Source organism: Myotis nattereri (genome assembly GCF_964212035.1).
Source record: "Myotis nattereri genome assembly, chromosome: 16".
NCBI classification, from domain to species: Eukaryota; Metazoa; Chordata; class Mammalia; order Chiroptera; family Vespertilionidae; genus Myotis; species Myotis nattereri.
The window spans coordinates 47,109,671-47,133,798 of NC_138091.1; the positions used below are offsets into that span (position 1 = coordinate 47,109,671).

General features: G+C 37.7%; 1 protein-coding gene across 1 annotated transcript in view; it reads right to left on the bottom strand.

Moving 5' to 3' along the window:
• The window catches only part of NPEPPS (aminopeptidase puromycin sensitive), a 67,504-nt gene that overhangs the window by 11,269 nt on the left and 32,107 nt on the right, over nt 1–24,128 (bottom strand). The window contains exons 4-16 of the mRNA XM_081108791.1: nt 21,701–21,822; nt 18,926–19,033; nt 17,344–17,544; nt 16,791–16,887; nt 16,645–16,678; nt 15,679–15,793; nt 12,530–12,694; nt 11,639–11,743; nt 10,363–10,423; nt 7,799–7,908; nt 6,509–6,572; nt 3,527–3,666; nt 1,225–1,359 (exon numbers count right to left, since the gene is read on the bottom strand). Coding sequence (XP_080964917.1) covers nt 1,225–1,359; nt 3,527–3,666; nt 6,509–6,572; nt 7,799–7,908; nt 10,363–10,423; nt 11,639–11,743; nt 12,530–12,694; nt 15,679–15,793; nt 16,645–16,678; nt 16,791–16,887; nt 17,344–17,544; nt 18,926–19,033; nt 21,701–21,822 — 1,457 coding nt within the window. The remainder of the gene's footprint in view (nt 1–1,224; nt 1,360–3,526; nt 3,667–6,508; nt 6,573–7,798; nt 7,909–10,362; nt 10,424–11,638; nt 11,744–12,529; nt 12,695–15,678; nt 15,794–16,644; nt 16,679–16,790; nt 16,888–17,343; nt 17,545–18,925; nt 19,034–21,700; nt 21,823–24,128) is intronic.

Sequence of the window (24,128 nt, forward strand, 5' to 3'; positions counted from 1 at the left end):
AAAAACACAAGCATGCATTTTTGGCATTAACTACTGCTAGTTAGTCATCTCTTTGCTTTAAAGGAAATGAGACTACATAAGCTCAGAACACTAGACTTTTATAAAATAAAAATCCTATATGACAACATTCCTTATTTATTTTTTTGCTATTTAATAAAGAGCCACTTTAAAATATGCTAAAATTCTACCAGTTTGGAGAGAATGAAAAAATAATAAAGACAGAAAACAGTTAATTTCCTATTTCTATTCTATTTTAGGGGTCTTGGCTTTGTTTTTCTTTTGAAAATTTTCATACGTTTAGAAAAGTTACAAAAATAGTTGGGGCTTTGGTTTTTGACAGAGGCTCTTTCAAAACGAACTGGACCTGCAAACTGTGTCAACTTTAGCTTGTCCTTTACTCATTTCTAAAAGAACACATACTGGAAGGCACTACAAATTCAGAGTCCTTTCAGAATTAGCTAAGAGAGTTAGGAAAAAGAACTTCTGTTACAACAGCCAACTGCACAAACACACCACTCTCCTGGGACAGGTCTCTCTCAGCAATGAGATCAGCAGATGTGAGGTTTTGTGCATCAATGCTAATCTGTGTTTATACAAAGGAGGAATCCAAAACCAGTTACTGCAGAGGGGAGGGAAAACTTCAAGTCCAACTTAAAGGAACACTAGGATGAATCTGACAATTTTATTACAGTCAAAGACATCTAGAAATTATCTAACCTATGTTGGAGACATAAAAATAGCACTACTAATGCTGCTTTAAATCTTTTATGAAACAAAGCCAAATACAAATATAATTCTAAAGCTAACAGGCTATTATAGAGTTGTTAAAAAATTCTAGACTTTCCCAGCAAAGTACAACCACTACTTTAGAAAAATAGAAATCACCCTGAATCAACTAAGTATTTTTTTTAAATTACATTAGTAGGGAAATTTCTGCAAGGCTCTTACCTATTTCTATTGAAAAGAATTTCTGCGTTACAAAGGCTAGTTTAAGTACAGTTGTAAAAAGCTGACTTAGGAATAGTGAAATGGGATTTGTTTCTGGTAAATTATATAGATTCAATTTTGTCATGTTAGTTAATAATTAGTCATTTGCTCTAATCCCAAAGGCATCCAACCTTCAAGAAGAACTATATTCTTCTAATTATGTTTCAGTTAGACACTCCAAGAAAAACAAAATCCTTTAATCAACAAAATCCATCATACTACGTGAGAAAGGCTCACCAAGGAGAAGAGGTCATTCTGTAATCCAAGTCGATCCACAGGGGGCAGAGAAAGGTCACGAATGCCTGGTAATAAACTTTCCAGCATGTCCGAGCTGTACTGGGTCCGATAAAACCCAACTGTTCCCAGGTTTAACTGAAAAGATATCCAGTAGATATTATTAAATAGTTGCATTTATTTTTTAAGTCAATCTTTTGTAGGTGTGAAAGAGTTCTGGTTTTAGTATATCTGGATGAAAACAACAAGGATCATATATGCCAACAGATAGGGATTAAAATGAAACAATACATAAAGATAGAAATCAGTTGTCAGAGATGAATACAAAGGCAAAAGAAAACAAACTTGACATGGTAGAGGCCAAAGTGAGGGAGAGTAGGAATAACATGGTGGGAACAAATGATATGGATAAGTTTCTATTTCTAAACTTAGTAAATAGTTTTAAGATTATCTCTCTATATAAAAGCCTAAGTGACCAGCCGACCAGTAGCTATGATATGCACTGACAATCAGGGGGCAGACGCTCAATGCAGGAGTTGCTGAGCTGCGTTGACTTGGCAGCTGTGGTTCTTGGGTGATGCACCTGGAACCAGGGAGAAGGGAGAAGGGAGCCCGATTCTGGGGTGCATCACCTGAGAAACATCTTTGGCCCAATCCTCGCTGGCCAGGTCGAGGGACTCCACCGGTGCACAAATTCATGCACTAGGCCTCTAGTAGAAAATATTTACTATATGTAAAAATACTTGGACAGTGGAATCTCTAAGGAAGACTAATAAGCCTTTACAAACATTGATCTATTGAGCCCAGAGCCTCAAGAAAATAACAAATGTCAGGTCCTAGATTTTAAATAATTACATGGACTTAAAAAACAGTTCAGCCGAAACCGTTTGGCTCAGTGGATAGAGCGTCGGCCTGCGGACTGAGGGGTCCCGGGTTCGATTCCGGTCAAGGGCATGTACCTGGGTGGCGGGCACATCCCCAGTGGGGGGTGTGCAGGAGGCAGCTGATCGATGTTTCTCTCTCATCGATGTTTCTAACTCTCTATCTCTCTCCCTTCCTCTCTGTAAAAAAAATCAATAAAATATTTAAAAAACAAAAACAAAAACAAAACCAGTTCATATGATTTGTGAAGTGAGGTTATCACTGACTGTCATTCTCTGTAGGCTATTTGCCAACAATCAAAAATATTTGTGATAGTATTTACACACAAAATATTTTAATGATAAAATAATAAGATATAAATATTTTACTATTTATAAAGAAATAGTAAAAACATCACCTCACAATTCTAATACAACTATTATTTTGATTACCTTATCTTTTACTGTAGAAATAACACTTTTATTTACCTAATTACAATCAGTGTGCATAACTTTTTTCTCATTTATAAGAAAATGTTCATATAGCTATTTAATCTTCCAGATTATAATTTCAAATGGAAATATAGTATTCTACTGAGTATAAAAATTAAAACAGAGGGAGAAATGACACTTTTCAGAAAGCACAAAAGTCCAGCCAATGTGTGTGTGTGTGTGTGTGTGTGTGTGTGTGTGTATATATATCCCACGTTCAAAAGCTGTTAAATCACGTTGTGTACCCATATCTTCAGAGAAAAATCACTTCTACTGTTGTGGTAAACAACCTGCTTCCCTATTTATAATGGTCTGGCCTTCCAGCAACTTCAGTGCAAAATTATAGCTAATTTGTCTACAAACGTCAGGTGGTCATAATAATCTGGCCACTCGGTGTATATTTCCTATTAGGAAGCTACAATTGGGCGAAAAGTTTGCAGTAGATACTTACATTATGAAAAATATAGAACAATGAAAAACAGTATTTATCAACTGTTATTTTTATGAAATGGTTTTAAAACACCAGCTAAAGGAATTTCACGTTTCGATGACACAACTGATTATTATACATCTGATCTCACTTGACTATAGTTGTACACATACAATGACAACACGTCATTGACATTAACATGTCATTACAATGACAGGACAGTTTGAAGTTGCGAGTTTTGGTTAGTGTGACTTTATACATAGTCTACTATTTTTCCCCCTCTTTAATGCTATCCCTGTATCTGCTTATCTACCACTCTCTGCCATAAAGGCAAATATCTAGACAATATTATTTGAAAACTGGTCCTACATTTCACATAGGAAAGTTTAGAAATTTTTTTCTTTGCAAGTCCTAGTCTAATATGAAGCAGTAGAATTTAGAACCAGCCATAAAATGCATAAAAGAAGTGAGATAGAAATCAATGTAGATAAGATTAAAATGGCCATGCCATTTCTGGACTCACCTTTACCCATTGGTCTGGTTTAACATTCTTCAAAACCACATTCATCTCTGGCTTGTCCATTAGAATTTTCAGTTTGGCATGGTTGGGATCTTCGCTAGTGGAGATTGTGATAGGAACCATCCACCTGGGACAGTCTTCTCCTTAAGCAAGAGAAGAACAAATAGAAAACTTGAAAAATAATTCCTCACTGTAAAAAAAGAAGGTAAGGTGGAGAGAGGACTAGTATTCTATGCACAGGCTTGAGCCTAACTATTAAGCCAATAGCTCATTTTTAATGGTACAAAAACTCTTTCAGGTGACCTGACTAATACTGGTGCAAAGGAAAAGAGAGTTTATTAACAAAATCACAAAAGTCTACAAAACCCCAAATGTAATAGTTTACTTACTTGCAGGATCACAAATACAGTGATTTTAAGCATATTTTAATGATATTTTTCTTTTTTTAGAGAGAGAAGAAGAGAAAGAGAGAGAGAAAGAAATACTGATGAGAGAGAACATCAATTAGCTACCTACTGCACTCCCCTCACCCAGGATCGAGCCTGCAACTCAGGCATGTGCCCTGACCAGGAACTGAAGTGGCAACCCCTTGGTGCATGGTCGATGCTCAACCACGGAACCACGCTGGCTGGGCACAAATAGTGATTTTTTAAAAATATGTTTTTATTGATTTTTACAGAGAGAAGAAGGGAGGGGGATAGAGAGATAGAAACATCCGTGAGAGGGGAACATTATCGATTGGCTGCCTCCTGCACACACCCACTGGGGCTCAAGCCCTGACTGGGAATCGAACCAGTGACCTCTTGATTCCTGGGTCATCGCTTAAGCACTGAGCAACAATGGCCAGGCCAAATACAGTGATTTTAATTTAATTGTTGTTTTCCCTTTACAGAGCAATAAAGACATCAATGATTTTTACTGTCTTAAAGAAATTTCAAGTATGTGAAAGCCCTCATATAGCACTTAAAAACAAATACTAAGGTACAGTCTTTAACAGTACCTTATATACTACTGAAACACTAGAGGGTTGGTTTTTATTTTTCTGATAGACAGGACACATCCTGGGAACTACTGGATTCCAACATGGACAAGTCATATCTAAAAGCCAAAGCTTTTGTAAGATATACACATACTCTTAGGGATCAGACAGCAAAATTAACTTTGCATTAAGATGCCAAACAAAAGAGTCACTGTCCAATAGTACATCAAAGGAAACATTTTAATAAGTTATATACCTTTGTGCTATCAGGCTAAGCTACAAATTAAAATTTCCTCTCCACACTGGGATATTTCAGGTTTTAACACTGCCTATATTGGTCATGAGTATTAGATAAACCTACAAAACCTGTCAGTCCTACAATGCAAATTGCAGGTGTGAGGCAGAAAATTGCAACTGTGACACTTAAGGATTTATTTGGATAATACATATGTCCTCTGACTTTCAAATATATTAAAAGAGTAATTTTAAATGCTAAAGAAGGTTGAGGGTAGAAGGCTGTATCTTTTAACCTTAGTAGAGTGCATCATATTTTGGTGGATTGGAGATGAAAAGGCGTTAGTATTCTGATATACACCTCCCCCTGTTGAGACCTGCTATTCTAAAGGAAGTCTGAAAGGTATAGAAAACTTCATTATTTTATTTTTCAATTAATCTTTAATTTCTTGGATAAAAGAATCTAATGATATGTAGAGATATTTTAAAGAAAGCAGAGATGAGTGGTAAGGGTATAAATTCATGGAATCCAATTATTTTGTTTGAATTCCTACTCTTTTTAAAATTATTTTTAAATATATATATATATATATATATTAAATATATTTATTTTATTGGTTTTTTTATAGAGAGGAAGGGAGAGGGACAGTTAGAAACATCGATGAAAGAGAAACATCGATCAGCTGCCTCCTGCATACCCCCAACTGGGGATGTGCCCACAACCAAGGTACATGCCCTTGACCGGAATCGAACCTGGGACCTTTCAGTCCGCAGGCCGACGCTCTATCCACTGAGCCAAACCGGTTAGGGCTTAAATATATTTTTTATTGATTTCAGAGAGGAAGGGAGAAGGGCAGATAGAAACATCAATGATAAGAGAGAATCATTGATCAGCTGCCTCCTGCACGCCCCCTTCTGGGGATCGAGCCTGCAAACCAGGCATGTGCCCTGAATGGGAATCAACCCATGACCTCCTGGTTCATAGGTCGAGGCTCAACCACTGAGTCATGCCAGGTGGGCTGAATTCCTACTCTTTAACGCATTAGAGAATTAACTCAAAGTGACCTTGGGCAATTTTACTAACCTACCTCTGCTTCAGCTCCCTCATTTGTAAAATGGAAATAATTTTACTTACCTAATAGGATTGCTGAGAGTATAAAATAAGAGCTAGCACTATAATATATCTAAATAGTCATTGGGCTTTATTTATTTACTTACTTATGCCCAGGAATTTAAAAAAATAATCAGCCACCCACACAAACATGTATCAAGTCTTCTTTTAGGTATTAAGGCTAGAGGCATCACTTCTTGGCTGTTCCTATGCTTCTTCATACACAGAGACATGGAATATAAAAAAATCTAAGAATATGACATTATATATACTTTGTAAATCTCCTTTCTTTTCTTAATTTTTAAAAATTGATTTGGGAGAGAGTGAGAAAGTGGTGGGGGAAGTCAGAGAGAGAGAGACGTTGATAAGTTGTTCCACTTATTTATACATTCATTGGTTGATTTTTGTATGTGACCTGGTCAGGGATCAAACCCACAACCTTAGCATATCAGGACGATGCTCCAACCAACTGACCTACCCAGCCACAGCAAGAATCTCCTTTCTTGATTTTCTGGATTTCATTTTTATTCTATTACCACTTCCTTGTTATTTAATTCTATTAATTTTTTTAAAAATGGATAATTATTTCCTATTAGTTGGAACAGTACTGGTATGGTATCCAAAGTCATTGATCAACTGCCACTTAGAGCCATTTGCTTACCAACATATGGTCCACTGGCACAGAATTTCCTTTGGGACAACTTTAGTAATCGGTCATTTTCTACCTAAAGAAACAAAACAAAGGCTATAGTAGTAAAACTTTTTTTTCTTTTTTGGAGGGGGCAACATTTCTGTGACAAAGTAGAAGGTAAACCAGTATTATCAAATGTCATATAAAGCATACCAAAAGTGCAATGATGATGAAGATGATGATGCTATAGAATAGTGAAAGGTTACTATTTCTTATTTAGGCTTCAAAATAACAATAGTCTAAATAAAAGAGCAGGTTCTATGTAATATGGTCCCTCAGAAGAGATATGTACCCAGATAAGAACTTTAAAGGGTTAAAGTTCTCAAAAGGATACATAACAATTAGTAATACTACAAAAAGTTATTTTAGATTAGCATGTGAACTCAATGTTCAGAATTCAAACTTTTAGAATGACTGATAAGCATAAAAGAAAGCACACACCTTGTTTTCAAAGGATAAGCTTTGCAATGAAACAAAAATGTATGGAGGAAACTAAAAAGCCAGAAGCAACAAAGTCAAGTACATGATTTTTAGAGAGAGAGAGGCAGGGGGAGGGGGAGAAATCCAAAATGTTTTTGTTACAGAGCCCTCCTATTTCCCACCAAATATGATTGATGCATTCACTAAATTGCCTTTTCAAATGTTTACAGCCAATCTGAGAGGTCCTCCAATGTGTGTACTTTTTATTATAAAATTAGAGGCCCAGTGCATGACATCGTACATTGGGGTGGTGGTGGGTGTCCCCCTCAGTCCGGCCTGCACCCTCTCACAGTCCGGGACCCCTCAGCGGATGTCCGACTGCCGGCTTAGGCCTGCTCCCCTATGGAAGTACCGCTCAGCCAGAAGCCAGGCTCGCTGCTCCTTAGCACTGCCTTGGAAGCAGGAGAGGCTCCCACCAACCGTGAGTCTGGCTTCTGGCTGAGTGGCACTCCCCATGTGAGAGTGCACTGACCACCAGGGGACAGCTCCTGCATTGAGCGTCTTCCCCCTGGTGGTCAGTGCACGTCATAGTGACCAGCCATCTGGTCGATTTGCATATTAGAGTTTTATTATATAGGATACAATCACATTTAAGGTTAAGATGTGGCTTTGGAAGGTTAACTTACACTGTAATGTACCATGTAAATTTGAGTGCATTTTGAGGGCTGGTTTAAATGTCATCTAGAATTCTTAAAGTATATAGAAATAAATTTGAAACCACTGATTGAATTTCACTTAATACAATAGTAGGTAAGTTGAGGGACTTTTTATTACGTTTACCTGTTCTGCTTCCACATAAATGAGGGGGAATCCCATTTGTTTGGTCCAGGTATTCATCACCGCTGCTATAGGTTTACCACTAGCACCTTCTAAACATTCCCAAAGGTCCTCTAGGAGATAACACAAGCAATGAAAATGTAAATGTTTACATTTTTATTTTCCTAAAAAAAAACCCGCAGTTTTATATACCTCTTGACAATGCATTGCTGACCCACTCTTTGATTCTTTCATGTTCAGGAAACAAACAGTGGGCCAAATTAACATCCTCCTTGCCTTCTCATTAATTTAACTCTATTACAAAAACTGGTCTTATATTCTAAGATGTTCCTAACTTTTCCAATTTATTAAAAATTACAAATTATAATAAACCAAAGATAAACAGGTGAGTTCAAACAGAATAAATAGAAACAAACAAATGGAAACACATTTAAGATCAAACTAAATAACCATTCACTAACATAAAATCATTATATCCACTCAATTAACAGAGTTAAAAAATACTCAGTAAAGCTGATGAGGTGGTGATAGAGTGAGCAAAACAGTAATGCCATGTGACACACACTAGAATGAGGGCATGAACAGAGAAAAAGCACTTCCAGGAAAATCCAAAGAAAATAAAGGCTTCACAAGAGTTGACTTTTGGCCTGCATCCTGAAAAGGAGTTGTTCATTAGATAGATATGAACCACTAGCTCATTCCAATTGGGCAGAATAAATGGTCAATGCAAAGATGAAAGTATAAGAAAAGACAAAATAACAAAAAATAGCAATATGTTCAATTAGCTGAAAATAGAGGGCACATATGTGGGAATAATGGGCAATGAGGCTATAAATGTAAGTAGGGCCGAACTGCTGAAGACTCTGTATGGTTTACAAAGAAGTACTGACTATCATGAAGGGAATGTGGCTTACCCATTATTTTATTTTTAAAATAGTTATTGTTGAAAGTATTACATATGTCCCTTTTCCCATGGACCCCCTCCACATTCCCAGTATTTTTAATCAGCAGGATGATGCAATCAGATATTCACTTCAGAAAGATAATCTTGGCTAGCCTCAGAGAGAGAGATGAAACTGAAGAAAGTGGGGCAAGACAAGTAGTGAGTTAATAGGCAACTGCAAAATGCAATAGATAGACCACGAAGGAAGGCATGAATTAAGGAAAGTGCAGTGAGATAGAAAGAGGGCACTGGAACTGCTGCGAGAGGGTTAATAGCATGGATGGTAACTGCAATGTATTTGAACTGCCAATTATCTTTCATAAACCACAAAACAAACTGAAAAAAGGTACATGGTGGGCCTTGCTATTCATATGTGGCCTATGAACTAGTAGCACTGGCTTCACCTGGGAGCCTGTTAGAAATGCAGACTCTCAGACCTTACTCCAGACTTACTGAATTATACACCTTCTAATAGATCCCAGGTGATTATATGTCCATTCTATTTTAAGAAGCATAAGGTACTTTCCTCATATATTATATACGGGCATACCTTGGAGATACTGCAGGTTCTGTTCCAGACCACCACAATAAAGCAAATATTTCAACCAAGTGAATCACATAAATTTTTTTGTTTCCCAGTGCATATAAGTTATGTTTATATTATACTATAATCTATTAAGTGAGAAATAGTATTATGTCTTAAAAAGTACATATCTTAGTTAAAAAATATTATATTGCTAAAAAATACTAACCATCGTCTGAGCCTGTTTGAAAAATGGCACTGACAGACTTGCTCAATGCAGGGTTGCCATAAACCTTCAATTTGTAAAAAACACAATATCTGCGAAGTACAATAAAAACAAGGTATGCCTGTATATGCATGCCAAAGACTCATAAAACTTGCAAGAGTACATTTTTCTGTAGCCCTTCTTTAAGGAACAGAATGCCTCTATTTTACAAACTCTAATGGCAATTTATGGGGCTGGGAGTGGGGTGTGAAGGTTACATCATGTCCTGAACAGAGGAGAGACTGTATTTTTAAATTGTAGGTCACAAACCTAAGGAACACCCTTATAGCCAGGACTCTGAACTTTTGTCATTCTACTAGACACTAATGACATTACATAAATCTTGTTTTTTAAAAAGTTTTCCTGTTCACTAAAGAACTTAAAACTATGACTCTTGCTCTTTTTCATATCCAATCAATTCTTAAGCCTTTATTCATCCTTTTGACTCTGATAGCAAATAAACTACAGACCACCATATGCAAAAATATCTTAAGATTTTACTTCATTGAAACTCTAATTCCATATATTAACTTTTAAAAATGGTTAATCTGCAGCTATTTTAATAGTCAATGATTAATTTAGGGCAATAAAACCAACAAATAGCCAAAAAATAACAAGCTCCGGTCAGGTAAACAGCACTCTTCAGACTCTTAGGTGGCAAAACACTGAGCTATGGAAAGCTGACTATTGAAGAATGACCAAAAGGGTAATGGGCCCTGACAACAAATGGCATAAAATAAGTCACCTTCATTTCCTTTCCATCACAAGGAAAGTTAAGCAGCTAGAAAAAAGTAAATGCCCCACTTCCATTTCTCTCTCACGCTATTAAAGATTACCTGTGGCAGCATTCTTTTGCTGGAACTTGGTTAAATACATGTTCATTCCTTTCTTAAAGTCCTGAGAAAATACAATTTTTAAAATCCAAGAGTCAGACCTCAGAATTTATAGTATATTTGCATATTAATACTCAAAAGCTACTTTACTAAAATTATTGAGGGCCAGATTTACTGAAATACATATATGTCTACTGCCTTTTATTTTAAAAAATATTTTTAAATTGCCGAAACCGGTTTGGCTCAGTGGATAGAGCGTCGGCCTGCGGACTGAGGGGTCCCAGGTTCGATTCCGGTCGATGGCAAGTACCTGGGTTGCGGGCACATCCCCAGTGGGAGATGTGCAGGAGGCAGCTGATCGATGTTTCTCTCTCATCGATGTTTCTAACTCTGTATCTCTCTCCCTTCTTCTCTGTAAAAAATCAATAAAATATATTTAAAAAAAATATTTTTAAATTAATTTTACAGAGGAAGGGAGAGGGAGAGATGAAACATCAATGATGAGAGAGAATCACTGATCAACTGCTACCTGCACACCCCCTACGAGGGATCCACCCTGAAACCCAGGCATGTGCCCTGACCGGGAATCAAACCATGACCGCCTGGTTCATAGGTCAACACTCAACCACTGAACCACACGGGCCAGGCTACTGCCTTTTATTTAAGAATGCATACTCTGGCCCTGACTGGTTGGCTCAGTTGGTTCAAGTCCTGTATACTAAAAGATCACAGGTTTGATTGCCAGTCAGGGCACATACCCAGGTTGTGTGTTCAATCCCTAGTTGGGGTGGATAAAGGAGGAAACTGATCGATGTTCTACTGTCACATTGATGTTTTTCTCTCTCTTAAAAAAAGAAAAATCAATAATAAAAAAAAAGAATGCATACTCTGTCTTCTACTTTTAAGTTTTATACCAGCCTTCCACCCTCCCAAACTTATTTGTATATCATTCACCTAAGACAGTGGTTGGTAAACTGCGGCCCCTTGAGTGTGGCTCTTCCACAAAATACCACGTGCGGGCGCGCATGTACAGTGCGACTGAAACTTCGTGGCCACACTCAAGGGGCCAAAGAGCCGCATGTGGCTCGCGAGCTGCAGTTTGCCGACCACTGACCTAAGAGATCACAAGAGTCAATATTAAAAAAATACTAGTAAAGACAATCCAGTAGTGTAATATTCTGGATGAAAAAAAAAAAATTTACTTAGGAACTTAATTTAATTAAGATCTGATATTTTTTCACCATAAAAGAATAGAAAACTTTTAAAATTGCTTTTTTACCGTATCCCCAATGTAGTCGTGCAGCATTCGGATGACAGATGCGCCTTTGCTATATGAGATAGCATCAAATATCTCATCAACTTCAGAAGGATGGCCCACACTGACCTGGCAGACAATGTAATTCAAGGTTATGACAGGAAGCAGACAACTTATAATACTGAATTACATAAAAAGCTTTCTAGGAAAACACTTCTAACTAATATGATATTTTTCTGCCTTTGGCTCCCTCATAATGTATAATGATGATCCTTAAAAAAAATATTTAACATGATCCCCGTCAACTCTTAGGGTCCAGTCTTGGCTCTGCTTTGCTTGGGAGGTAAGTCACTATGAATCTGTTTATTGGTGGTGGTGGTGAGTGGGAGTGGAGAAGAGAGAGATGAAAAACACTTTCTTTCTTTATGGTTTACAATTATATAGGACCTTGGTTAAATATGTCAAAGTAGACTATAAGTCTAGTTCTTTGAAGGCAAAATTTATACATATAAACTAGCTGAAATAACAATAACCTAAGTCAAGAGAATTAAAAATATATATATAAACAGATAATGACAATAAAAGAATATGTTCAGAATTTTCTACGAAACAAACAATGGAATGATAATGTTCCCCTATGCATATTATTCAACAGGTATGGTTCTCCCATACTAGTCAATAAAAATGTATTTAATGAATGCTTAAGGGTACATAGTACTTGACTCTACAAAGATCAATTTTTATAGTGTCTATCTTAAGAAGAAACGTAATTAGACCAGTCTTGCTAGATTTTCAAGACTGGAAATATAAAGTATAAAAACAAGTGAATCACCCATGCAATTTTCAGAGTTTTAAATATCTCTGTAACAAATTACTTCATTAAAAATGAGAGCAATGGTTGAAATTATGGCTCACTTCAATAGGATGGCTGTTATCTAAGGCATCAAGCTCCTGGGCACGGGTATAATCAGCAGAAACAAACTGGGTCCAGATATCATACTCTGGGAAGCAGTGGTCTACACACAGATATTCAATCCAGGATGCAAAGCCTTCATTTAACCAAAGATGTGTCCACCATTCCTAAAAACAAAAGAGAAATATGTAAAGAAAACAAAATACTTGTCATTCCATTCATTTGAAAAACTCTCATGTCCCCTCCACTATACTCTAAAACTTGCCAACTTAATGAACTAAAATTCAAAAAAATTAGTAAATAACTCACATCTCTTGTTTTTGTTTTTAAATCTCCATCTGAGGATATGTTTCTACCGATTTGAGAGTCAGAGAGAGAGAGAGAGAGAGAGAAAAAAAAAGAGAGAGAGAAACATCGACTGGTTGTCTCCTGTACTTGCCCTGACCAGGGTTTGAATCCACAACCTTTTAGTGTATGGGACGATGCTCCAACCCACTGAGACGTACAGGCCAGAGCAATAATTCATGTATCTAAACTAAAGAGATGCCTAAAAGATTCCAAGAAAGGCCAACGGATGATGTTAGCATTATGCCTAAGAGACATTTCAAAACATTAATAAGTAACATTTTACTACCAAAGGTATAAACAGAGGAAGGAGGGGGGAATAAGTGGGAAAGCCCTTATATAGAAAGGGGAAGAGAGTGGATAAATGTAGGCTTTCCCCCCCTATATTATTTCCTATATTGTCATGTAAAATTTAGCTTAATAAAGATTTCTCTTAAAACACACACACACACACACACACACACACACACACACACACACACACACGTCCTTGCTCAGTGGTTAGAGTATCAGCACATGCACCTAAGGGTTGCCGGTTCAATTCCTAGTCAAGGGCATGTACCTGGGTTACAGGTTTCATCTCTGGCCCTGGTTTGGGAGTGTGCAGGAGGCAACCAATCGATGTCTTCCTCTTCCTTCCTTTCTCCCTCCCTCCCTCCCTTCTCTCTCTCTCTCTCTCTCCCCCCCCCCCCCTTCTTTCTTTCCACTCTCTTTAAAAATTAATGAAAAAAATATCCTAGGATGAGGATTAACAAAACAACAACAAAACCAAAACAAAACAAAAACCCTCAAAAAGAACCAGAAAGCTGCTAGGACCAAACAAGAAAAACTGGAAACTATTTCCATAATGGCTGAGAAAAATCATTGTTTATGGATGAGTTAAACTTTCTAGGTAAATAGAAAAGCAGTACTGCTTATATAAGAATTGGGTGAGATTAACAGAATGGAAGCAAGTAGTTCAGTAATGAATGGTATTTAAGCATTTATGGAATAGAAAATTCTCAACTGTTAAGAATTAATAGGGGAATGGACAAAGAATATAATGGGTCAAAAAAATCAACTTTTTTTTTAAAAAAAAGCACATTTTAGAGATTTTAATCTAATTTTCATTAAAGTTGATTAAACCTCTTATGAAAACAATATATGAATCCATGCTAAATGCTAAAGGACTAATGCAATGGTAAAAAACAAAAAGGCATTTTAAAATTCTGAAAAGACCAAGATTTTCCAACATTAAGTGATAAGTGGCTATTTGTTTTGTCCACTTATTTAACTACTAGCCTCCATTAAGATAGCTGGTACATAGCTAGTTATTCTCCAACCTATCTTGAATTTCAGTTATTGAAACAACTGGTATCTAATAACTAGAATAGTTACTCAAACCAGGTAAAAAAGCTGCCTAAAATCAATATAATAATGCACACATTTCCCCAACTAAAAGTTATTACTGGTAGTTTCAAAATAAAATCAGAAAAAATAAAGTCTGCTGAAAGCCTGAGCAAAAAAATAAAAAATTGTTTAGCAGCAACAAACTTGTTGCATTACGCAGAAAAGAACATTTCTGTACATATCTGAACACAGGTACGAGCATACTTAATTCCACATAAAATTATATTTCAAAAAACCTTTTTTCACCCCTAAGTAAAATCTTAATCATCCAAAGTAAAAGGAAAGGGTTTACTTTCAAGGGCTGACTTCCTTTAGAAGCTCTCTCAGACATGTCACAGTTGCTACATATCTTACTTTCTTGCTTATTTCTGTGACATATGGTCTCAGCTAACATCCAAGTCAGGTTTTGCTCTTTGGCAGCCTAAAAAGCCATCAGGGATTTGGCTGACGCCAGAATCTCCAGTTCTTCCTTTGCAGAGGTACTTCTAGTTCACTTAATAAACCCTGTTCTCCCAAGCTTTAACATAATTGACTGTTGTAGATGGTATTTACCAGTATTTACATTAATTCTGCAATTTCTATCAAATTTCAACATAACATTTTAGACAATGAAAAAAACTGACCCCTAAAAACATTTCAATATAATCAAACTAGAGGCCCACTGCACAAAATTCATGTGTGTGTAGGGAGGGTCCCTCAGCCTAGCCTGTGCCCTCGGGGGATGTCTGACTGCTGGTTCAGCTGGGCCTAAACCGGCAGTTGGACATTCCACTTGCAATCCAGGATGCTGCATGTACCAGTGACCATACTTTTCATACAGGTGAAAGCCATCTTGCTGTTCTATGGGCAGCTACATTTTTTTTGCCCTGATTATAAAAAGTAGTTCATAGCATGATCCTTCTGAGGCAGTAATACCATATCCCCCATCTTATGGGTGGGAAAACTGAAGCAGAGAGAAGTTAAGTAATTGGCTTTGTCACACAGTTATAAGTGTCAGAATCAGGGCTGATCACAAAAGATGCAAGCCAGATACCATGCATGGCATCGCTGCATCATCCTGTTTTTTTCAGTGTTGGAGTAGCCTTGCCAGGTTTTAATGTTTATCTCTAAGAGACTGTTCCCAATATATAGGGTACGGTCCCGAAGCCTGGCTGGCAATCAGGGCCATCGGTGGAGCGACCTGCGGGTGGGGCAATTGGGGGACCCACTGGTACCTTCCTTGGCTGGCGGCCTGGCATCGCCCGCTGGCTGGCCCTGCCCCCTGATCACTGCTACCGGTCACCTCCCTCTCAGGGGGCAGACACTCATTTTATTTTTGTGGCACAATGTTACAGGCATCCCTGAAATATTATGTAGCCAAAATAATGTGCAGCAGGATGAAGATAAATATATTTGAGCACTTAAAAATATTAAATACCATAGTAACAAGATTTCCAAACCATTGATGGGCGAGTTCATGTCCCACAACCAGAGCAACCCACTGGCGTGATGAAGAACAGGAGTTTTTTGAATCAATAAGCAATGCAGTCTCCCTGTGTTAAAAAAAAAAAAGAATAAAATAATTAAACAATAAAAGTACTACAATAAAAACATGCACAAGTAGGGAAGGGAGATTCAAATAGGAAATAAGATGGTCAAATTAGGCTTTAGAAATGTCAAGAAAACAGTTTCTTAGTATAAAGGATAAAAAATTTCCAGGAAGATTAAAGACTACATCAGTAGAAGTCATACAACAGAAGACAAAGCTTTGACACAAGTTTAATTATCAGGTTATTGATAGGACAGTTGCTTGAAATTTTGGGAAAACTTTGTCTTCGTGATTTAGGGATTACTATGCTAGAGAGAGACAGTTCTTCCATTAAAAGAACGGGAGTGCCAAGGAGGGGGAAGATGCCTTTCAAAACCCTAAAAAGAACTAAGAAGGTTGTCTAAAACTCAGCTAATCGAAGAAGGCGATTGCAAGTAGAAGGCAAAAACCTGTTTATAGAACCTGCTTCAAAAATTATATAACCCACATATTTATAATGTAGTGAAAGCCATGGAAAAATTTGGCTAGAAAATATTAAATCAGTGAAGGTTTGGCAAGCTGGATAAATAACTATGAAACTACTGGGAGGAATAGAAGGCACCGAACTGAGAAACTGAGCCCAAAATATATCTAAAAATGTTACTAATGCCAGATGCTTACGAAAAATCATACTATCTCAGATAGTAGCACCAAAGGGTGTTCATCCACATTTTTAAAATGTGCACAGAAGTGAGGGGAGGTAGGAAAATTTATGGTAGATCATAAAGCAGAAGATATTCAACTGTGATTATGAGTGAAGCTTTTATGAAATCAGTGATTGAAAAGATAAGGCAGGGTAATGCATCATTAACATACCTATAAGTAACAAGGCCCCAGTTCTCCATGGCACCTTCATAAAATAAATATAAACATTTATTGATATATACACATACTTCTTCCTCAAAAATCACAAAATCAAAAAAAGTTATTACAATTCAGCAATAAAATGAAATTTACTTTACCAGCTGCAAAGTCTGCAATAGCAATGAGATCAATTTTAGGTAGAGGATAAGGAACATTGAAGTAGTCCTTATAAAAAGGCAGGGTTTTAGCAGCAACCTATAAAAGTATAAACAAAAAAACCATCTAATAAATATTTTATTGGAATTCATATAGAAATCCACAAAGGAATCCTGTTGCAAGCCAAATTATCTCAAGTTACTAGAAATCAATCCCAGGGGCCCTACATTCAAAGACTGTGTTAGCCCCAAGCTTTGTATCTGTTGGCCAAACTTTAGTTATATCTAACTCGGTATGAAAAATGTAATTACGTATTTTCCCACTCACTCTCTGGGTAAATAAATTCTACTCCAATATTCTCTTAATCATTATCTCATAAAATGTTAGTGCAACAGCAAGGTTGGTACTTCAAAAATTCTATTACAAATAAAACCAAAGTAGCACAACAAATTTCAGTTTAAGTTATAAATAAATGTACTAATAATTGATCAGAAATGTAAATTCCCCAACCTGGAGTTATGGACTGTTGGAACAATCCTCTTCAAGTACATTTACCTCTAACGCAAATTTTCCTTGCTCTGCTTTGCCAACAGGGGTGTAAACACGGACACACACACCATCTTTTGACCTTGTTTCTACAAAGTCATATTCACCCACAACAAATGCCACCAGATACGTTGACATGACAGGTGTGCGGGCAAACTTCACTTCCACTACATTTTCATCATCAGGGTATGGTTTCCGATCAATTACATTCTTAAAAAAAAAAGAAAAAATTTAAACAGATTTACATTAAATATAGAGAAAACATTAGTCCAAAATTGTAGGCTTTGTTGCCTCTCCTTCCCCATTTCCGGAACTTATCTATGCCAATTCACCCAGTGCTTTTATGCTGTCAAAATCTTTCCTATTAAGAAGGAAAGTGGTTTGATCATGCAGTTACATTAAAAAGTTCCAGACTAACGTGTTAAAAGAATGAGTAAAAAGAAACAACTTTTTTTGAATGTCTATGCCAGGCACTGGGATGTTTTAAGACAGAGCTCAATACATTTTAAGTGAAATAAGGCTAGGAGACAATAATTATTAATGCAATTGTGAAATCTACATTTCACAGGGAACAGATGTTTAGATTTAGAGCACTCTCTGTACTAAGACCAGCTCTAAGCAAATTTGTGACGAAACCTCCACTGTGCCTTTGGAGTTCTAACTCCCCTTTGGTGTCCTCCCCTTTTTCCTATTCAGGCTCTCAGTGTCCCCAAGATCTCTGTTCTTTCTTCCAAGGAAGACTTATTCAAAAACAGGCTTGATAAATTCATACTAAATTGTAAATGAATATTTTAGTTTAATATAGTGGCCTCCTCTCTAAGAATATTTGAGAAGAGAATGGCGTTCTATCTGTGGAATTCTTTCCCCCAATAAAGGAGGCAAAAGCCAGTTATTTTCAGGTGCAGTAGGCTTTCCCAAGTTCCCCAGATTCACATTATAAGCTATAGGATATACTCTATGTCTGAAAGCAGTCCTAGACAAAACACTTCAAGTGGTCAATGCTTACTCTGTTTATGAATGAAATCAGGCATATTCCAAAAATACAATCAGCCACAAACCTAAATACAATTCATTATGTGGTTATATCTTTTGATATTTAATAAGAAAGTCAGATTTTTTTGAGGGTAGTGAACACACAATACAATATACAGATGATGTATTATAGAATTGTACACCTGAAATCTATATACTTTTTTATTAACCAATGTCACCCCAATAAATTCAATTTAAAAAGTCAGATTTTTTCTTTTTATTAAACTCATCACTTATTTATGCCTTTAAATTAAAAGAAGATACTCTTGTCAATATGGTTTACAGCGGTCGCCAACCGGTGGTCCGCGGATTACTGGTGGTCCATGAGGTCCAAAAGGTTGGTGACCGCTGGCTTAGAAGGAATTTCTCCCATGAGGTGGAAAACTCTCCAAATAAGGCAACTAGAAAAAAGAGGGCTTACTGGAAGTATAAAAACTAACATTTGTGTAACTATTATCTATGAAGCACTGTGTTGGGTGGTTTCATGCTATCCTATCTAATTAGTAAACCAAATGTGTTAAAATTCAAAATTTAAATATACTTACAAACACATACATACCATGTTTGATAAAGCTACTCTGTCTTTAGGAACAACCAATGAGATATCAAAAGTGGCTTTGATGGCAGGCTCATCCCAGCAAGGAAAAGCTCTCCGAGCATCAGTAGCCTCAAAAAAAAAAAAAAAAAAAAAAAGAATATAAAATGTAAGTATCACTGATTACCCTAGCAGTCTATTTCACAAAGTAACTGCCATCTCTCCCTCTCTATTTCTATCATTCATTCACTTGTTCAAATATTTACTTTCTACTCAGTGCCAAGCAACCAGCTAAGCACTGACTACAAAGAAACACAAGGCTTACTATCATTGCCACATAGTAAGGAACTAGATCTTCTACAGATCATAACAATTTATAGCATCGATTTTCAACCAGTGTATCCCAAGAATTTTTAAAACATGCAATACCTGGCTATTTAATCAAGGGCACTGACCTCTTTTTCCTTAGATTATCAAATAAAGAAATGATAACAGCCAACACAATAGCTGTCCTGTGTGAATAAATAAAAATTATACCCATTTTTTGCCATATTGGCAAAAAACGTATTTTTTCGTGTGCCATAGAATTTTAGTAGTTTATGTGTGCCATGAGATGAAAAGGGTTGAAAATCACTGGTTTATAGTATTAGAGTTATTTATAATATATATATACATATATATTATATTTTGTTGATTTTTAGAGAGAGAGGGGAAGGGGGAGAGGGAGAGAGAGAAACATCAATGTGAGAAACATTGCCTCCTGTTTGCACCCTGACCAGGAATCGAACCCACAACCTTTTGGTGTATGGGACGATGCTCCAGCCAAGCCCCACTGGCCAGGGCTATAATTATATTTTTTTAATAAAAATATTTCAAAAATGTAATGCAAATGGCTCTATGTTAACACAACAAGAGCATAGGGAGAGTCAATAGTATACTGTAAGGATTCAGAACTGGGAAAATATGATAGGTTGCCTCTCTGGCTTTTATTTCAAAAGTAAAAATATTTTCAGAATCTTTGATGTACTTTGTTCTTTATCTGGAATGTTAGCAATGGGAATAAAGACAGACGTTCTACCAATTCTAAGCAGGTAATTTGTTCCGTGGCATTTCCATATACTAACATAGAACTGTCACCACTTGACCTACTTAAATAGACCTCATTCTTTCTTTAAAAGTAAAAACAGAGCACAGTTGTTAAAGCAAAATAAAATTTAGTGGTTCAGTAGAATATAAGCTGCAAAAGGATTTAAATAAAAGAACAAAACAGAAAAAACCCCCATTAATGACAATATTCTGTGTCATGAAAAGAAGTAACAAAATATGCAGAAGTAGAGAAACCCTGAAAAAGGTTTTCTAAAGAGGAAAAATATTAGATGGCTGATTGCACTCTCAAAAAAATTAAATTATAAAAATTCTATCAAAGAATAAATAAGACATTTGCAAAGTAAGTAGAGTGTAAGAAAAGAAATGGTAGTATAAAAAACTTAAATTAGGAGAAGCAGTACAGAAATAAATTTATACTAGAGGAAATTAAATGAATGATACAAATAACAAAATTTAAAGGTTTCTGAAATATTCAAAGGATGAAGTGATGAAAGCAATCAAAGGCACATTTGAGCGATAGACACTAGAGTTACACCTATTGTTAGCTGATGTTCCTGAAGAAGAGCTCAGAATGTGTATATACAAACACACACACACACACACACACACACACACACACAAATACATGCAGGTAATTTTTCAATACTTGAATTGCTTTTATACTATGTACCTTTCTTTTTTTTTTTAATTAGTATGACAATAAATTTTTATTTCACAATCCATAACAATGGGCCTCATAATGAATATTCAATGTACCAGTACCATGATCTACTTAAGTAGGCCCAAATGGAGTCAACATAATAAATACATAAAGTCTGAAATGTTCTGGTTTTTAATCATTTAAAATCTATGAAGAAATTCAGTAATATCTCTAACTCAGATTCTAAAATTAGTTCATACTAAATTAGAAAGTTTTAAATTCATTTCTGCACCTTAAGCTATGAGCTTTGGCCAAGTTATAGAATGCAAATAAATAAATTTCCTCATCTGTAAAATGGAAGGACACTATTACATCTGCTCTGGTTATCCAACAAGGCTAATATAAAGAAGAAATCAAATAATCTATGTAAAAATATTCTCTACCTATTTAAGAATACAGGTCATACAGAAGACATGATTACAGCTTTCTGGAAAACCAACTTCCTTCTTTAATAGGCAATTAAGACATATTGGTCATTTGTCAGCTTCACTGTACAACAAGCCAGTGGTAGCATTATCTTTGTCTTCTTCACCTTCCATATCTTCATACTCCTGATCTCCCACATTTAAGGTACAGACAGTTTTCTTCTTCATTTCTCCTTGAAAAGGGGTTTCCTCAGGCCGAGGTTGAAGCGCTGGCTCCGCTGGCGGCGGCCCCACGGCAGGTCCCTAGGTCCCTGTCACGCCACTGCCAAGTTCCTCAACATGGACTCCTTAGTCCACTTGGAGATGTTCGGGGGACCCTATGTACCTTTCTTAATTAAAATTATCCTTAGTATCTGATGCCTGTGGTTTTTCTTACTAAATTAATAGTAATGCTGTTTCCCTCCCTCTTATAACGAAAATAATAATGAATATAAAATAAATATCTAAAATCATAAATATAAGTATGGCCAAAGGCACCCAGCAACAAATAATCACACAAATAATAGAATAAACCTTTGTCAGAATATCTCATTTAAGATCGTAATACTTCAGAAAAGAATACCATACCTCAAACTGTGTGACAGCAGCATAGCGTACCTCTCCAGAAGGGGTAGTATATTTACTTCTATAGAAACCTTTCATTTTGTCATTCAGTTCTCCAACAAAATCTATCTTTAAGGTTCCTGTACCTGTGATTGAAGATAAATGAAAACCACTTTTAGGGAAATGTTAAGTACAAGTTATCAAAAATATGTCCTTAAGACACTAATTCGACAGGCTATTTACAATGTTTAAATCAATCCTTCCTTTCTCAAATACTCCTCCTGGTGATGGAGAGAATACAGTATTTACTAAAGTACACGGCAGACTAATCCTAAAGTAAACTTAAAGTCATGTTTAGGGTGGGTAACTGCTTAGAAAGTTCTTCAACCTTATTATTAGTCTCAAATGACCACGATGTGAAGATAAAAACAGAAAAGGAAATAAACATTTATTATTAAACTAGAGGCCAGGTGCATGAAATTCGTGCACTTGGGGGAGGGGGGGGGGTCCTCAGCCTGGCCTATGCCCTCTTGCAGTCCAGGAGCCCTCAGGGGATGTCCAACTGACAGCTTAGTGCTGCTGTGGAGGCAGGAGAGGCTCCCGCCACCGCCGCTGCACTCACCAGCTGTGAGCCTGGCTTCTGGTGCAGTGACCACCAGAAGGCAGCTCCTGCGTTGAGCATCTGCCCCCTGGTGGTCAGTGCGTGTCACAGTGACCAGCCGTTCGGTCGATTTGCATATTAGCCTTTTATTATATAGGATGTATAACATGCTATTGTGTTTTAAAAGTATTTATAAACTTGGAAGTAGGTATTGTCTCTATTTGCTCAGATGAGGAAACAGGCTGCAAAGTTAAATAACTTGTCCAAGATCACACAATTAGTTAAGCAGCAAAAATGAGATAAAAACTTAAGCCCTGACCGGTTTGGCTCAGTGGATAGAGCATTGGCCTGTGGACTGAAGGGTTCCAGGTTTGATTCCGGTCAAGGGCATATACCTGGATTGTGGGCACATCCCCAGTAGGGGGTGTGCAGGAGGCAGCTGATTGATGGTTCTCTCTCATCAATGTTTCTAGCTCTCTATCTCTCTCCCTTCCTCTCTGTAAAAAATCAATAAAATATATTTTAAACAAAACTTAAACCTGTTTAATCTAAAATTCATGCTTCCTGCCCATTTTACCATGTAAATTGGTCCTTTTAGATTAATTCATGTCAATACCTCTATCATTAAGACAAGGCACTATCTGCTCAATCTAAATGGAAGAGTGATTCCATACTTTTGTAAGGAGCCACAGGGAATACCAATGATTTGATCATCCAGAGGGCATAAAACATCTTAGAGCCACCTCAATCATTTGAAATCTCATATTAAAGAAATACATTTAATCAATAATTATTAAATACAAATAAAAATGAATATCCAACCTGAATATATATTCTACTAGAGGCCCAGTGCACGAATTCATGCATGGGTGGGGTCCCTCGGCCTGGCCGGCAATCAGGGGCTGATCAGGGCCGTCTCGCCCAGTCCTGATTGGGGCCAATTATGGCCGGCCAGCCAGTCAGCTGGCCAGCTGTGGGGGAGGGACCACAGGAGGTTGGTCGGCCGTGGGAGGTTGGCTGTGGGAGCACACTAACCACCAGGGGGTAGCTCCTGCATTGAGCATCTGCCCCCTGGTGATCAGTGTGCGTCATAGCTACCATTTGGTCATCCTGTCATAACGGTCAGTTAGGCTTTTATATATATATACTAGAGGCCCGGTGCACAAAAATTTGTGCACTCGGGGGGAAGCGGGGGGTCCCTCAGCCCGGCCTGTGCCCTCCCCCAGTCTGGGACCCCTCGGGAGATAACGACCTGCTGGCTTAGGCCTGCTCCCAGGTGGCAGAGGGCAGGCCCAATCCCTAGGTGCAGCCCCTGGTCGGGCTCAGAGCAGGGCCGATTGGGGAGTTGGGGAGCCGCCCCCTGTCATGCACAGAGCAGGGCGGATTGGGAGGTTGCGATGCCACCCTCAGTCACGCTCAGGGTAGGGCCGATTGGGGGGTTGGGGCACCGCCCCCAGTCACACTCAAGGCAGGGTCGATGGGGAGGTTGCGGCGCCACCCCCTGTCACGCACAGAGCAGGGCCCATTAGGGGGTTGGGGAGCTCCCCCCGGTCATGCACAGAGCAGGGCCGATCAGGGGGTTGAGGAGCTCCACACTGTCACTCACAGGGTCGATAGGGGAGTTGGGGCATCACCCCCTGTCACACACACAGCAGGGCGGATCAGGGGGTTGGGGCGCCACACCCTGTCACACTCAGGGCAGGGCCGATGGGGAGGTTATGGCTCTACCCCGTCACACACAGAGCAGGGCCCGTGGGGGGTGGTTGGGGCGCCGCCACTGTCACACTCAGAGCAGGGCCGATGGAGAGGTTATGGCTCTACCCCGTCACACACAGAGCAGGGCCCGTGGGG